Source organism: Euwallacea similis, chromosome 1 (assembly GCF_039881205.1).
Source record: "Euwallacea similis isolate ESF13 chromosome 1, ESF131.1, whole genome shotgun sequence".
NCBI lineage: Eukaryota > Metazoa > Arthropoda > Insecta > Coleoptera > Curculionidae > Euwallacea > Euwallacea similis.
In genome coordinates this window covers 8905077-8922595 of record NC_089609.1, presented here as the reverse complement: position 1 = coordinate 8922595, position 17519 = coordinate 8905077, and the positions used below count along the sequence as shown (strand labels likewise).

The following is a 17519-nucleotide window of genomic DNA, read 5'->3' as shown; positions in this document are numbered from 1 at the left end:
ATTTTGACTGCTTTTTCTATTAATGATAATTAAAGAGAGATATACATATAGGATGATTCACATAACTGTTGTTACTGAAACTTTTGGACTTGTTAGAAGTCTAAACGTTTCTAATGAGACAGCTGCGTTCCTAATTGTTCGATTATGGGGTATAGAAATAAAAGAATCTAAGACAGATCGTTTCTGTTAGAACTCTAATTTCTTTATTACAGTCAGAAGGCACGCGTTAACGGTCAAAAGATCTGTAACGAGCTAACTCCTAAAGACTCACACTTTTACCACCCATCTGTATTAAAAGGGTCAAACACTGCAACCATTCTCTTGATTTATTGTCCCGGTTATCTGGTCTTTACATGGGTGAAAATACTAACTTCAAGTAACAAAAGACCCAAAAATCCATACTTTATTCTTTCTTCTGTTTTAAGAAAAGGAGTCATAAATTGAACAAACTTGACTCTTACAGACAATAAATTTGAGAACATAAAGACTATTGAATTTTGGACGGGAACACTTGTATCAGAAATCCAACACTAATGTACTGTATGGGGACCTAAGGATTTTAATCTCATTTATATTTACGTTTTACGATCATTTTTAGTTATATCTGGTTTAGGCAAATATAATTTTTTTTTGTCAAAAAATGTCTATAGATAAGGATAAGCGTAATGCTGATAAAGGCAGTATTATTAATTTTGGAAAATGATTAAGTATTGTTTATCATACCAACATAAAAGGTTACACGAAATTTTTTAACGAACCACTGCAATGTTAATGCAATGCGTTTCGCTCTTTTTTCACATAAGCTATAGCCAAAATTGCTTAACAGGTCAAAAATAGTGTACAGTATGGTCGGAATTGGTCTGTTTTAATAGAGAAAACCTATTTCCCGATTAGATAGAGGAAAATCGACTTAAATGTCTTGGGCTCGATTTCTGGGAAATGTTTAATGGCAAAAACCGCCTGATGATATTTTCACTGCCAATTGAAATATAGGGCGTTTTTCAATTTTCGGCCATTTGGAAAATGCCCAAAACTTTTATATTTCAAAGAATATTTCAATTCGGTAAACGCATTCTTAAGGCACTTTTTAAAGTGCAATCCAGTGGCTTACTCAAATTTTTCCTATGGTTATTTTGATTTACCTAATCGGGAAATAGGTTTTCTATGTCAAAACAGACCAATTTCGACCACGCTGTACATAACTCATAAAAAAGATTTTTATGTAATATTCTAGAATAAGTCATACCTATGTGGTTAGGTTCTCTCGGGACATTGTTGAAGATACATTTTCGATGCACGAAACACGTTTCGTTGACAAGAATAAAATACAATGGAACTCTGCTACAACGAACACTCGGTTATAACGAATAAATAAAAAAGTCCCGCCCAAGTTACTTTAAAGTTAATGTATTATTATTCAATTATAACAAATTCGGATATAACGTACCAATTTTTTTTTCGGGAGCTTTGAATTCGGTTATAACGAAACAATGAAAGATTCTTATAAATTTCGGCGGTCTGTTTTTTTTTATGCACTGGCAATAACCATGCTGCCAACTATACATATAATACTATATAGTATAGGGTGTCCGGAAAGGTCATGTCATAAATTCTAGAGGTTATAGAAGAGGCTGAAATAATGCTAGTACTTCATATAAAAAAATCCCTAGCGGCCTTCGTTACCAAGTTATTAGCTTCCAAAGTAAGAAGTTAAAAAAAGTATTTTTGCTGTACCTTTCAAACCATTATCATGGTAACATTGAAAGTTGGACGCTTTAAATAACTCATAGTTATGCTTATTTTCATACGTAAACCAATGTTTCATGTGTCTTCCTTATACAGGAGAAGTCAAAATTTTTCATTTAAATTCATCAATTTTTTTAATGAATTGACGAATCAGTTTTTGTCTCATGAATTGATTTCTCCATAATTTTCCTACAAAAAAAGGTATACCTTGTTTTAATCGATATCTTGTAATGTTTTTGAGAAAATCGCATTCTACGAAATCGAAATTCTACGTAAAAATGTATATTTTGACATTTGGTTAAAATAGAAATCTTAAATCAACAATTTTTTGTCGTCTATAACGCCTATAACGAACAGTCGCATATAACGAACAACAGGCCAAGTCCCTTGAAGGTTCGTTATAGCCGACTTCTACTGTATCCTAATTAAATTAGCATTTTCTTAATTTGAAAACTTCATTGTTTAATAAAATTAGTGAACTAAGCAAGGAATAAATCAGCAAAATATGGTCTGACGTTTGTTGTCCTGACATGGCAACGCAATTCAAAGCTCCTTAGATGGAAAAAGTTTTTTGACTTTTATTCATAAAAAATGTACTAAAATAAACACAATATATCACTGGAAAGGAAACTTCATGTACGGTATCCGTTAAAATAAACAGTACCGAAACAAAAGGTGTTGTGGAGTGTCTTTAATTATACGTATTTGTCATAGTTGTCATGTCAATTTGACATATTAGTAGTACCCTGCAGTTAAATTTGATTTAAAAATCGTTCTAACCACGGAAGGAAAAAATGTTTTGGTAGGGCATTATTTCTGCTCATACGGAAATGGTCGCAAAAATGGCCCAAGCCTTCATCAGGTGTCAATAAAATATCGACAAAACTTTAATAAAGTAGCCCCCCAATAAAAGCGTGATATTACCTGTTATTGAAAATTTTCGTCGCACTGGTAGTGTCCTGGTCAACGTTAAAGTTCTTTATTTCGTCAAAAAACAGTGTGTACTAACGAAAACGAAGGACGCGTTTTTGACAAAGTTGTGCAATCACCTCAGAGAAGCCTTGCAAGAACTGCATATAAACTCAACATCAGTGAAACGTTTACACGTCGAACGTTCAAATTAATTGATTTTTGTTCATATCGGATTCAAGTTGAACAACGACTAAACGCTGCGGAGAAACGTGCAAGAGAAATTTACTGCGATCGCATGTTGAGCTTAATTTACGAGGATCCGGATTTCTTGAAAAACATATGGTTTTCAGATGAAAGTCACGTTCTCCTTAACGGCTATATTAATCGACAAACGACCAGATTCCTTGGATTTGAACGTTCTGATGTGATTGTGGAGAAACCACTCCATGGTCTTTGAGTTACTATTTGGTGCGCGATATCTGATCATGGAATAAATGGTCTTATTTCGTTGAAAACGATCATCAAAATCCACTCACTGTTAACAAACAGCGTTATAGAGAGAAAATGATTGTACCGATTGTTAGGGATATAAAAAACTTTTGCTGTACACGAAATCTACAGGTGCGCACACAATGATCTCAACAGGATGATGCAATGAACTATACAACTGCGCACACTCTAGACTTATTTCGTCACTATTTTGATAACAGAACAATTTCTCGGATAATAGAGTTGAAATATCTTTCTCATTCACCTGATCTGATGCCATTTGAAGCATACGCTTGGGGCATAATGAAAGACAAAATATTTCACTCATAAAATCCGTCGGCGAATATTGCACATCAACGGAAAATTATTTTGTTCTAATTTTCAGCAATCACATCGATCACTTTTTATAAATAGGTTTAGTAACTTGGAAAATCGATACGAATCTTGTTTCCATCGAAAAGCTGAACATTTCGAACTTTTAAATTACAGAGATTAAAAGATAAATCTAATTTTTATTTTCGGTATTGTTTGTTTTGGCGGATGTTGTAGATTCCAATTTTATAACAATCCAAGATGGCGCTTTTAGGAAAATTCAAAGTAGTTCATAATATTTAAAAAACCAATCGTCCAATAAAAATACCTATCACACCAGTAGAAAACCAGACAAAAAGTGCTCTAATATTTTATTGTCAGCTTTCTCCCGATAATAGTTTTTGAGTTCTTTGGGAAAAACGAAAATCCAAATTTTCGATTTTTATGGGATATTTATATTTTTATCGATTTTTTAAAAATTCGCAAATAGATTATTGTTGAGCCCCAAAATAGGCAACTTTACCTCTCTTTAACCGACTTTGTACCTCTTACCGTTTCCGAGATCCTCATAGGCAGACTCGAATTTGTTACACCCTGTATATAAGGTGTCGAAAGTTAAAATTAAAATTTATTTTTTTGCCATTATTCTGAAAATATCTAGGTTAAACATTTGAAAATTTGTAAAGTTATGTTTTTTTAGGTGACGAATAAGACACGTTTTGTAATTTCCAAGTTGCTAGTGGAGGGTGTCACTAATAGTCAATTTTTTAGAATTTACAGTTAATAACTTTTTACCCTGAATGTCTAACATAAAACTTGATTCACAACAAGAAAGAGCAATCAGTTTTCCATTAATTATGTATTCTTGTTTCATTTCGATATCTCGATCCGTCTTCGAAAAGAATCTATTCAACATTATTTTATATTTATTAACGCAACACTCTGTATATATTCGAAACTATCAATTTTCGAATAAGACATGCTTTCTCCAATCGTCACCATTGGAACGTGTAGTATTTCCAGCTTTCAGTTGTCCCATGGTTAACAATTCACCCTGTATATTTAATAGTGTGTGTTTCGTTTCTGCGACTAAACAATCGCACTAAGCCTTAAGCCGAGCGTGCACTTGCGATTTTTTTGTCGCACCGCAATAGCAAAATGGAATTCGAAGAGATAGGTGTTGTAATCGTTGTTGTTCTTCACTACCGGAAAAAAAACCAAAGGCGCTATTGCGAGCATCCAATTGTGAGCAGCAGATTGCTGAAAGAGTAGTTTCACACACTTTATCAGGATTTGATGGAATATCCTCGAAAATTCTTTCTACTTTTTATGGTATGAGTGTAACTGGTTTTAATGAACTGTTTGGATTAATGGGGCCTCATGTCACTTACGAAAACACTGGATGGAGGAAGGCTGCATCGGCAAAGGAACTTTCGTTCCTTTAATTATTTTTTATAAAGTGCAGGTTTGTTTTCTACCGCTGATATTAATTGTTCACCGTCGACAGCATCCAAAATTAAATTCAGATGTTTCGACGTTATTATTATTCTGTAGATGAAATTCAAATCTAAACTCACTTTGGCTGCCAAAGCACCAAAAAATGCTGCGATTAAATAATAGCAGATGCGTGCGAGTCATCATTTTAACTTACCCAATGGAGTCACAGGATAAATGGAGCAAGTTGCAATTTTTTAATTGGAAGTGCGTCCTAAGCCTAACATAACACTGTTCACTAAAATCAACAGTTTTTAATAAAATAGCGATTTAAATATGGATATTTTAGTATTTTATCTAAAAATTCATCAAAAATTTATTAAGTTCTGAAGAGTCAGTTGAAGCTACGGAATTCCTTGAAACGGTCATGTAAAATCAGATAATTTCAGGCATCTTGCGTTCATAATTAGTAGTTTCACAAGACGAGAGGAACACTCGCGCACAAATCAAAGATTGCAAAACAAATAGCGAAGCAAAGGCTTGGTAAACTTGCGTGGTACGCCAATATACAGGGTATTCCTAAATATGAGATACATACGAAAGAGGGCAATTTTTTAGCTTATTTCATGATTAAAAGTTCTTATAAACATAGGTCCGCAAACCCTTCGTTACCGATCAACAGGATGTTGAAATTTCAAAATTTTTTAATTTTTTAAATTTTATTTCTTGCAGTTTTTGAGATGTCTAACTCAAATTTGAAATATAGGTTACCCCACGGGACTAACATCATTGGCTATAGCAATGGTTGTGACATTCTACAAGGAGATATTTTTTCAGGGGTCATGTCCCCTTTTCTCCTCCTTAGCTTTTTTGCGTTACTCCTCTGGTAGTTTCTAAAATGTAAAATGAATTTCATATTTTGTTCAGAAACTTTTTTGTCTCTTGTAGTTTTCTCATATCTGCGACCGTTACCTTGTTTTTTATTATCTTGTTTTTATTGATTTTGACAATTCCTTCGCCACTACCTGTTAAAAATTAAAGCTGAGATGACTCCGTTTTTGTAGTAATAATTTATTACAATACGAAAAACCATAACAAGGAAACTACGTTACAACAATTGTTGAAAGTGACCTCTTCCAGCTCTTATGCATACGTCCGCTCTTCTTCTCATTAAGGCCCGCATTCTTTCGAACATCAATATTTCTTACGGTTTCAAATGCATCTAATATTCGATTTCGTCAATTATCAACGGTGTTTACTGACGTTGTATACACTAGAGATGTGAAATACCTCCATAGGAAGAAATCTAAGTTATTTAAGTCTGGGGACCTAGGGGGCCATGATTGAGGTCCACTTCGTCCTATCCACTTGTTTTCATACATTATCTCGAGCCGAAATAGAAAAATGAGCTGGAGCGCCATCGTACATCTACCACATTTTTTGTCTGAGCAAAAGAGGTAAGTTCTCGAGTAATAAAGGCAAATCGTGTTGCAAAAAATGCTTTTATGATAGACCAGTAGGTCGACCGGGTAAAAAGAAAGGACCAATCAAATGATCTCCAATTATACCGCTCCATACATTTAATGAAAACTGTTCTTGGAAATGCGTTTCTACAATTTCATGTGGTTTTTCTTCTGCCCATATGAAGTTGTTATGAAAATTCATAATGGAATTCCTTGAAAAATTGGCTTCGTCGGTAAAAAGGTTTTTACAATCAAAATTGGGATTTATTGTTAAGCTATTAAGGTACCACTAGCAGAAATGAATCTTTAAAGGGAAATCTCGAGGAAGGAGCGCCCGTACTCTTTGAATATGATAAGGGTATAGCAGAGAATCACATAGGACACGCCAAATAACTTGATAATTACAATTTAAATGTTCACTGATTTTTCTACTGCTAATGTCTGGATGTTCTTCTATTTCATTTAGAACAGCTTCTTCGATGTGTAGTGTTCTAACATTGTAGTCTACCTACATCATTCAGCTATTCTCCTTAAGTCTTCCAGTTTTTATCAGACACCTATGAATATCCGTAAACATTCTATGACTTGGTATCATTTTATTGGGATAGCGCTTCATGTGTAGAGGATTGGCTTCACGAGCATTTCCATTCGCAAGGCCATAGATGAAGTGCATCTCAGCCATTTCAAAATTCGTAAAATTCGACATTGTTACAAAAGTATTTAAAGGACTTACTTGATTAATTTAAAAGAGTATTTAAAACACTTTTACACCCTACAGTTTGCAATTTAAATATTTTATTTATAAACATATGCATACGGAAGTTACTATTTCACATGGGAATTGATGAATCAATAAAAACAAGGTAACGGTCGCAGATATGAGAAAACTACAAGGGACAAAAAAGTTTCTGAACGAAATATGAAATTCATTTTACATTTTAGAAACCACCAAAGGGGTAACGCAAAAAAGCTAAGGGGGAGAAAAGGGGACATGACCCCTGAAAAAATATCTCCCTGTAGAGTGTCACAACCATTGCTATAGCCAATGATGTTAGTCACACTGGGTAACCTATATTTCAAATTTGAGTTAGACATCTCAAAAACTGCAGGAAATAAAATTAAAAAAAAAAAAAAACTTTGAAATTTCAATATCCTGTTGATCGGTAACGAAGCGTTTGCGGACCTATGTTTATAAGAACTTTTAATCATGAAATAAGCTAAAAAAATTGCCCTTTTTCGTATGTACCTCATATTTAGGAACATCCTATACAATTGTAATAGGTGCGTGCGTCAATGTATAAATATTAAACAAGTTTAATGTGAAGTAGTTTTTCCCCAAAATTTTATCACTGATAATAGTATAGGTACCAAGCCCACTCACTCGAAGCGCTATATTATATACGAAAAACAAATGTTAATATAACTTTGTACATAAATATGTTATCACTTCACTATCGTCGCGTTGGAATACTTCCATTGGTACTCCCATATACCACGTTTAGTGTACCCATAGTAATTAATTCCTAAATACATTTCATTTTTGTAATTTTTCTGCTTAATCTGCTACTCATAGCCTCATTGTTTCATACTGCAAATTACATGTCACCAGAAAAAGCCTTATTGTTTCACTTCATTGTTTATCACCATTATATTCTCGACCTTTTAGACTGTGGCTACCAGGTGATCAAGGTCGCGATTTTTAATGACAATTTCCTTTTAATTTAAGTCCGAACTCGGCTTACTAACAACCAAGTGAGAATAAGCAATAAGCATTATTCCTTGAAAGTAAAGCAGCGAGTATACATATCATACATAATTGCAATTAGAACGTAATTTTAGTACGGCGATTTGCTTAGGCTAATAAACTTACGTAATTATACGATCAAGTAAGAGCAAAAAATGTTATTAGCTATACTATGCGTTAATGGTACGCAGAGTATCAGACACTTCCTGAAGTTTGCGGTCGATGTGATGAGCAATCTATGAAGTGGATGAATCAGAATGCAAGGCCTTCAGCTTTAAGTATAACATTTGTATATGTGCTGTTAAAAACGTTTGAAAAGAACACAGCTTTATCAGTTAAACCATGTTAATGTTGCTTCACGTAAGCTTATATGGAGATAAGGTATAACTGTGAACCAGTTTAATTTAATGTAATAAAAATTATTTTTGCAAAGTTGTCAGAAATTGAATGAAATGCTCTCTCACATCTAAAATTCTCCGCCAGACACACAAGTCTAACGGGGAATTTTAGCCTGATCAGCAAGAGTTGTTAAACCTCCAAAAACCGCTTACGCTACTTATACTCTCTCAGAACAACATCGTTTTCATTTACCACCAAAAAAACACATTTTAAATCATTTTTAGCTATACTGTTAGTGTACGAGTATCAGAAGAGCAACCATACCAAGTTAGGGAGTTCGTGTGGTGCCTCAACGTTCCTCCAAGATGCTCCAAATACAAAATCAAGTTCAGGACCGTTTACAAAGACCAGCAATTGGTGAAGACGCGGCCGGTGGAAGAATGTTGCAAAGGATACGCCAAAAATGCAGCTGAAAACCGTTGCCTTCCTGTGTGTTCCACTGAGTGCTTGCACGGGTCCTGCACCGCCCCTGAGACCTGCCAGTGCGAGACCGGTTACGGAGGACCTAATTGTGATATCAGTGAGTATTTATGTATCAAGGGATCAGATTTTCCTTACTCAAAACCAGTTACGTCCATGATGTAAGAAAATTTGAAAATGCCGGCGAATGTTCGCGAACCGCACCACGCAAATGCCCCCCTTTTAGTTTACTGCCAGGCCCTTTCTGAAGTCAAAAGATTACTTGAATCTTTCAGTTTCTCCACGATAGTCTTTAGAGTCCATTTGATGGCTTTTGCATCGTGGGGGACTCCCCCTTTCGTCCCCCATTCTTGATCTCGTTCCTGGAAGCCACTGTTATTAGCTGTACTGTCGTAGCAGGTCCTTATTCAATCACTCTCAAACCTCAAATTTCCTCTGTACTCGATAATGAATATCTTGGAAATGTCTTTGTACTCCAAAGATGTAGTCTCCAACGGTGAACGAGTTTTCTAAGGGATTGCCAAACAGAAGGCTCATTGGTAATCGTAATTCTCGTCCAACCCATATTGGATGGTGTTCTTTCACAGCACTGCAACTCGGTAAGCCTTTGGGAATAATTGAATGCAGTTACGTCAGTGGATTTAACGTTGATATGCATTACTCCAAGATGATTTTCCAAGGTCTTGGCGAGTGTAACGGTCTTATTCTTGTCTTCCGCATTCTTCGGTTGCCCGACGTTGTATGCTAGCATTGCTTAACTGCGGGCAGCATTGGCCAATTGCAGGCATTTTGGTTATTTGTGATTTTTCTTTTCACATCTCCACCACTTGACATCTGTTTTTTCTTCGCTGTTGTTTCTTTGTTACTTCAGCATTCGGGTTTCTCTTTTTAGAGCTACAAAATGCCTCCTGCAATCGCGTAAAATAACTCTTGCTTCCCTTCAGTTATAATTTTGTTGTCTTGATTTCCATTGGAATCGGGAAGAGTAGTTTGTTATCTCACTGGCGGATGCAAGGATAGTCTCTCCCTAAACTCCGCTGGCTCCTTTGAGTAAGTGAGATCAATTAGACAGGCTTTGTCCGCTTCAAATTGCTATAAGATTTCATTGGAATTCGGAGTTCTACTGGTTAGTTGAACTTAGAAAACCTACTCATTGTTTTTATCACCAAATTGTATTTCCAACTGACGCTATGGGTCTTCGAAATACCTGTTTTTTCTCGCCAAGGGTCTGTTGAAAGCGTCTTCTTGAAAGGAAGTTATAAGGGCTGTTGCCCTATACATCAATTGTTGGATACTGCAGAAATGTTCAGCTAAACAAAGGGTGATCGGAGAAATGTGATTAATAATACAATTGAATGTATGTATTTACTATTGAGAAATACCCTTTAATCATATATTATTGATATGTCCCCATTTATCGAAATTTTAAAACATTTCTAGGAAATATTTATTTCAGTCACTTGTAAATATTGTGTACAATCGCATTATTTACATATTTAATAATCTCATAGCTTACTCTTTGTATTTCCTTGTTTAATGCTAAAAGCAAATCATAAAGCGATATACAAATATAGAGACAAAGCAGACTCTAACAGCTTGAACAATTAGTGATAGAGCCTGTTTCTACTCTGCATAAAAAATACAATTTTTTACGTTATTTCTTCTATTATCTGCTGTATTTTGTAGCTATTTATGTCCAATCTCATTCTCTGCCTTTGTAATAATCAATTGTAAACAGCAGAAAGACCCCAAACCAAGTTTGCTTGCAAATCACGGTTCTTACTTCTGTGGCTAAAATTCTAAACATAATCTTCACCATTACGCTTTCCGTAGGTTGTCCAAGGGGACAATGGGGCCGTGAGTGTCAAAACAAGTGCAAATGCGAAAACAACTCAACTTGTGATCCGTTCGATGGACACTGCAGTTGCTCCAGAGGTTGGATAGGACAATTTTGTCAGAAAAGGTGTCCCCAAGGTAGCTACGGACAGGACTGTTTGGAAGAATGTCGTTGCGAGAACGGCGATTGCGATCACGTGTCTGGAAAGTGTAAATGTCACCCCGGCTACACTGGGCCACTGTAAGTTTGACTCTAGGTTTTCGAAAAACCAAAATCTCGATCGGATTGGTCTCTGTCAGTTGATTTTCAAAGATTCGTATTGGCTGAAAATTATCTGACAGGGAGCGATCTGACTTAGCTCATCGTTTCCGAAAAGGTGTTAGATTGTGATGTCATAATAACCTTTCTGTCAAATAAAATACATGAAGGAAATATTCATTTTTATTTAAGTTTTCTGAATATTTTGCTAGTTGTGACGATCTCTGTCCAATCGGAACCCACGGGGACTATTGCAAATCGAAGTGTCCTTGCCAAAATGGCGGCACTTGTGATTCAGTGACTGGCAGCTGTTTCTGCAAGGCAGGGTGGACTGGACAAGTATGCGCCAATCGCTGTCCTTTCGGCTTTTGGGGCGATAATTGCTCGCAGAAATGCGACTGTTTCAACGGGGCTTCGTGTCATCATATCAACGGTACCTGCGAGTGTTTGCCAGGATTTACTGGAGATCGGGTAAATCTAATCATTTATGACCAATTTTAAATGCATAGGATTAAACTAAAGTCTATTCTAACGAGACTCTGGCATTGGCTAGAAAACCTCCTTATCAAAAACCAAACTTTAGTTTAAACTTGACTCATATGACTCATATTTTTTCTATTACTTACTGGGCAATTTGTAGTGCTTGGACGTGTGCCCTGAAGGTAAATGGGGCAAAGACTGCAAGAACAACTGCACCTGCCAAAATGGGGCGAAATGTTCCAATAAAGATGGCTCTTGCGTGTGCTCCCAAGGATGGACCGGAAACCTTTGTGATCAACGTTCCTGCCCTGACGGCTTGTGGGGTCCCAAATGCCAGAAGTCTTGCGAGTGCAATTCGGAAAATACTCAATTGTATGATCTAGATTAGACCAATCAGTTGGAGGTTAATCTCGCTTTTCAGGTGCCACGCTTGGACGGGCGATTGCGACTGCAAACCTGGCTGGAATAGCAAAGACTGCTCGAGACCTTGCCCTATTTTAACTTACGGAAATGGCTGCTCTGGAACTTGCAAATGCGAAAACAACGCTCAGTGCTCCCCAGTCAACGGGACATGTCTGTGTGGACCCGGTTTTACAGGGAAACAATGCGAACAACCTTGCCCTAGTGGCACTTACGGGATGGATTGTGCTCATCCCTGTGATTGTATGTCTGTTTTTTCTGATTCAATACTAAGTAATCACAAATATGTCTTGAAGGCAAAAATGGGGCGTCCTGTTCTACGGAAACAGGCCAGTGCCAGTGTCCACCTGGTTGGGAGGGTCAACAATGCGACCGGCCCTGCAGTACTAACCAATACGGTATGCAATGCAAAAACAAATGCGATTGCAGGAATGGAGCTTCTTGTAACCCCGTCAATGGTTAGCTATATTAATAATTATTATTTTGATTTATGTAGAAAGATGTGAAAGCTGAATATGACGTTTTACTTAAGTTTTCTTTAATGTTTTTGAAGGCTGTATATTTTTTGCTCTTGCACGAGTTTTTTTTGCATGCAATCATCTTTGTTTTTTTGTGTTCTTGCGTAGGAACCTGTACTTGCGCAGCCGGTTTCACAGGACCGTTATGTGAAAGCAAATGTCAAACCGGGTATTTTGGTGTCAATTGCGAGCAGGTTTGTCAGTGTCAAGACGATAACAATCTGGGCTGCGACGCAGTCACTGGCAAATGCATCTGTAAGCCCGAATGGAAAGGTAATTAGTGCTTGTTTCTAGTCACGTTTGCGAGATTTCGTAATGCTTAACGCAAAAATAACATAAATGTTCTAACTATGTTTAGTTGTTTGTTGTATAAAATTCGGTTACAATACCCATTTAACCCTACGGGCAGGGCGCCGGGCCTATTAGACCCGACGCTCCAATTATCGTTCGGCAAATTTTTGTCAAAGGCAGTAGCCATCAGACGATTTGAATAGCTGTTTATCTTGCGTCTTAGTGCATGCTCAACAAATTTTAAAGTTGGATTTGCCTGCATTTTTAATATATATATTTTGATTAAAGTTTGTGAGACCCGGCGCCCCGATTTATGTACTAAATCTGGGCGTCCTGCCCTGAGGGTTAACAATTTTTTTAGTTGGGCATGCAAAGTGAACATATTTAAACTGTTTTCACAAAAAAAAAATATTTCTGATAAATATACAGCCATGTGCAGAAGTATTAGGCATCCCTCAGTTCGCTCTTTTAAAAATCAAGAATCGGAATTAACATAAAACAAGTAACGCAGGAGCAATTTAAACAATATTTTATTAAAGGTTCTAATATCGGATGGCATCACCTTTTGCTTTAATTGCCGCATTGATACGTTTTGGCATTGTAGCCACTAAATAGGTTTTTCGAAAGTTTGTCTCATTCTTCAGCAATTTTTTCTTGCAGTCGTTCTTTCGATTCACAGTGATAACTGGTAACATTTTTCTTTAAAATAGACCATGTATATTCGATTGGCGATAAGTCGGGTGACTATGCCGGCCAGTCTAACACATGCACCTTGTTTTCACGAGACCGACGAGATGACGCTTGTACACGGTGACAAGGTACATTGTCTTGTTGAAAAATATACTCAGCAGGATAATCTTCAAACATTTTTAATACAGATGGTTTCAGTGTTTCCTGCAGCATTTCAATCAGCAATTACTATTCAGCATTCAAATATAGCAATTACTATTCAGGCGCCCTTCGCAGAAAAAGATCTCTCCTGTGTCCAGGGCCGACATGCAACCCCACACCATGATACTTCCACCAACAAATTTTACAGTTGGCACTACACAAGCTGGATGATATGCTTCTCTAGGTCTATGCCTCTCAAATTGTGCTCCAGGTTGTCCAAAAAACTGTACAAAAATAGTAAAAATTATATTTAGGTTTGCCCTACTCCAAAAACTAGGATTATACAAAATTGTGGCCATGTATGTCCTATTATTATCAAGACAACGATGAACAAACATATCTCTACATTACGTTCATCGGAAAAAATGACTTTGGACCAGTCATGCATCGTCTAACATTTGTATTTTTTGGCCCATTCCAGACGTTTTTGTTTATGTGTCTTGTTTAAATAAGGCTTCTTCCGCGCGACCATGCAAATTACATTTAATAAGGCATCTTCTCGCAGTACTTGCAGACACTGCGACCCCGAAGTGAAGCTATAAATTACTGCTTAGCGTTATAGAAGATGCTCTTCGATCTCGAAGTGCCATTCTTTCTAAACAACGATCTATTCGGACATTTGTTTTCCGTTTGCGCCCCGTCTTCGGCTTATTTTCCTAACTTTCGGTGTCCTGGAAACGTTTTAGCGTAGTTTGTACAACACATCGGGAACACTTTTTTTGCTATTGCCGTCTGTGAAAACCCTTGAGAATTTAAAAGAACAATTTGACCTCGTTCTGCAACAGACAATTCTCATATTTTAGGCATTTTTCATCACAATTTACTAACACAACTAGAAGAAAACGTCTACAACCACCGCACTTTAAGATATCACACTTAATTTGCTCAGATTTTCGCTTAGATTCAGCCACTAAAATCGACAATTGTGTAAAAAAACTAAAGGAATTTACAAAATTTCCATCAAAATGTTCAAACCGGTTCATTTCTACCATTTTTAATGATTTGAGAGTATTGCTTATCAGTAATTCATTCAATAGTAAGGAATTAAAAAAAAAGGAAATTTCTTAAAGGTGCCTAATACGGTTGAATATAGCTGTATAATAGAAAATTCATTGGTAAAATCTCCCTAGGTGTGAAATGTGAAACCCAATGTCCGGAGGGTAAATTCGGCCCCAATTGCGACCAAGATTGCAACTGCAAAAACAACAGCTCCTGCGACCCTGAGAGTGGCAAATGTTACTGTTCCCGGGGGTGGCAGGGTGAGGATTGTACGCAGGCCTGCGACATCGGCTGGTACGGCATCGGATGCAAACAAAAGTGTCCTGAGGTGTCCATAGGTACCTTAATTCTAACATTCAAGTTTAAATACATTTTCGTCTTAATTAATTTTTCCAGGGAATCGGACATGCGATCACGTTACCGGGGAATACATTTGCCCACCAGGTTATTTGGGTTTGACATGCGATCATCCCTGTCCGATTCACACTTTTGGGAAGAACTGTAATCAAAATTGTTCTTGCAAGAATGGCGGCGATTGTCATCATGTTACTGGTAAGTTGAGTTTCTTATGGAATATAATTATGTCCAATTTTTTACACTAGGTGAATGCCAGTGTCTTCCCGGATGGATGGGTCCCCACTGTACCTCCCCCTGCAAACCTGGCAGCTTCGGGATGAACTGCAGTCAATACTGCAAGTGTCAAAACGGGGGAGAATGTAGGAGGAACGATGGTGTTTGTAGGTGCAAACCAGGATGGACCGGAACCCAATGCACAGAAAGTAAGTTTCTTTTTTCGAAAAACATTGAAATCAAATATTAGTGACTTTCATGGTTCCTATGGAAACTATTTTCCCGGTAAAGTTAGCAATACATTAATGTAGTGACTTCTCTTCTTTCATAGTTTGTCCTGAGGGCTATTATGGTGACCACTGCATGCAGCCTTGCGAGTGCCAAAACGACAACTTCATCTGTCATCCATCTGAGGGCTGCATATGTCGGCACGGTTTTACCGGAGCGAAATGTGATGAATCAAATCTGTTGCGTTTGCTGAACAAAGAATCTGAAGGCAGCAATGCCGGAATTGTGGTGGCCGTTATTATGGTGTTTGCAATTTTCGCCACTATCGTCTTCCTGGTGATCTTCTATTACAAACGTAGGGTATCCAATTTAAAGACTGAAATTGCCCATGTGCAGTACATAACGAATCCGTCTGGATTTGCTCCCGGTGAGTGGATGAAATGTCAAAAATGTCGTGACGAACGAGACTTTAGCTTATTCAGCTATAGGTATTTTTCGAGGATAATTCGACACGCAATATCTTAAAATTTCGTTGAGTAAATATAAAAATCCAGGAGTTTCCTCTCATTTACATTCTGAGTATCTCATTTGAGCGCTAAGGTTCATGCAATTTGAGGAATATTTATTTTTTAGTACTTTTTTAGCCTTTTATAAAGGGAACTAAAAAAGATTTGACAATCCCGCATGGGAAAACTCATCTTCTAGAGCACAACAAGACCATTAATTTTAATACTGCACAAAAATGAACGCTGTAAACATAGTTAAAAAGTTTGGTAGTAATATGGGATGTTCTTATGCAGAGAAAAAAACCACAATCTTCTAGGGTTAACATAATACAAGATGTAAACGCACTAAAAACTTATTCTTAGCTGTCAAAAAGCTCATCGTTTATTCAATAGAAAGCTCCTATTTAAATCAATAAAACAATAAAGTTTTGGAGAAAAAATTCATAAAAAGTTACTGTAATTTGTCTGTAAAATATTGTATTTTCACTCAATAGAGAAAAGTATTTCAAGCTGCAAAAACGATTAAATGTGCGATATAACTGCAGTTAAATCACGTTTTTCGAGGTCAAAGAGCATCTAGTCGAAAAATATCAAAAATAATAATCTTTTTTTATGTCAAAAGTTATGTTGCCCTATAATCACTTAATTTCGTAACAATTTGGGGATTATGATGAAAATGTAGTTGGAGGCATCTGCACAAATTTCAGTTAATAATGGTTTATTTTAACATTACCCAAATTTCGTCTTGCTCTTACATTGATTGCTTGCTCTTATTTTTAGACCAAAACCACTTTGACAACCCGGTATACACGTATCAAGGAGTCATAAAACGTGACAACGAAACATTGCTCAATAACGCAAAGCGCATAGTTAACAATCTGGAAAAGCCCTCAAACATGGAACGTGCTAGATTGGGAATGGCATGTTGCTCCACTGACGATGAAGAATTTGGTCCTAAAGGTGCTTAAAGCTGCGCTATTCTAGGCTTTACTTTAATTCTTATACTTTCAGGAGCTTATGGTACTAACATTGACGAACTGAGGAGGCTGAAAAACAAAGAAGCAGACGCCACAAATCCAAACATTTACCATAGTATCGATAAACTGGATCACGTCTATGATGAAATCAAGCAAAAGGATGTTAAAGACATCGGTAAGTAGTTCCCAACCGTAAAGGAGGTATATGTAATGGTGATAACAAATTATTTAGAATTTTCTTTTTGATTAGGCCTCGTCAAATGGAAATAATACAGTCGTCATGTAAGTTGGCTGTAGCGAACTTTTTAATTTAAAATGCCACACTTATTTGTTTTGTCTTTTTGGCACCGTTTTCTTTATATTAACAATTTGCATGGTTTTTTTTTGTTATATTTTCATTCTCGCTTGAAAGTGGTTTAATCCTTAACTACAGACGTCTCGTATATGTAATATAACAACAGACATGGTCATACCTTTAAATGAAATAACAAAAAAAACATATTTTAATAGATATTACTTTATTATAATATTTATACCAGCTTTCTAAAATAATATTCTTAAATATTTTAATATTAAAGTTGAAAAAATACTAAGACGTAGAGCTGTGTAAATAGTGCGCACGGTT

The 17519-nt window shown here is 36.5% G+C and overlaps 2 protein-coding genes across 3 annotated transcripts in view; one reads left to right on the top strand and one right to left on the bottom strand.

The window, feature by feature from the left end:
* Positions 1 to 17519, top strand: part of drpr (draper) — a 29725-nt gene that overhangs the window by 5899 nt on the left and 6307 nt on the right. Inside the window, exons 4-17 of one of the 2 annotated variants that reach the window (XM_066395294.1) lie at positions 8724 to 9019; positions 10753 to 10996; positions 11227 to 11485; positions 11655 to 11866; positions 11916 to 12157; positions 12211 to 12372; positions 12541 to 12705; positions 14745 to 14951; positions 15010 to 15165; positions 15216 to 15392; positions 15515 to 15838; positions 16698 to 16877; positions 16929 to 17069; positions 17145 to 17176. In XM_066395294.1, the coding sequence (XP_066251391.1) occupies positions 8724 to 9019; positions 10753 to 10996; positions 11227 to 11485; positions 11655 to 11866; positions 11916 to 12157; positions 12211 to 12372; positions 12541 to 12705; positions 14745 to 14951; positions 15010 to 15165; positions 15216 to 15392; positions 15515 to 15838; positions 16698 to 16877; positions 16929 to 17069; positions 17145 to 17164 (2785 nt within the window). In that variant the 3' untranslated portion in view covers positions 17165 to 17176. The remainder of the gene's footprint in view (positions 1 to 8723; positions 9020 to 10752; positions 10997 to 11226; positions 11486 to 11654; positions 11867 to 11915; positions 12158 to 12210; positions 12373 to 12540; positions 12706 to 14744; positions 14952 to 15009; positions 15166 to 15215; positions 15393 to 15514; positions 15839 to 16697; positions 16878 to 16928; positions 17070 to 17144; positions 17177 to 17519) is intronic. The other variant, XM_066395284.1, reaches the window with a different exon arrangement.
* Positions 1146 to 17519, bottom strand: part of LOC136412300 (turripeptide Lol9.1-like) — a 35787-nt gene continuing 19413 nt past the window's right edge. Inside the window, exon 4 of the mRNA XM_066395334.1 lies at positions 1146 to 1157. The gene's annotated coding sequence lies outside the window, so the exon portion shown is untranslated. The remainder of the gene's footprint in view (positions 1158 to 17519) is intronic.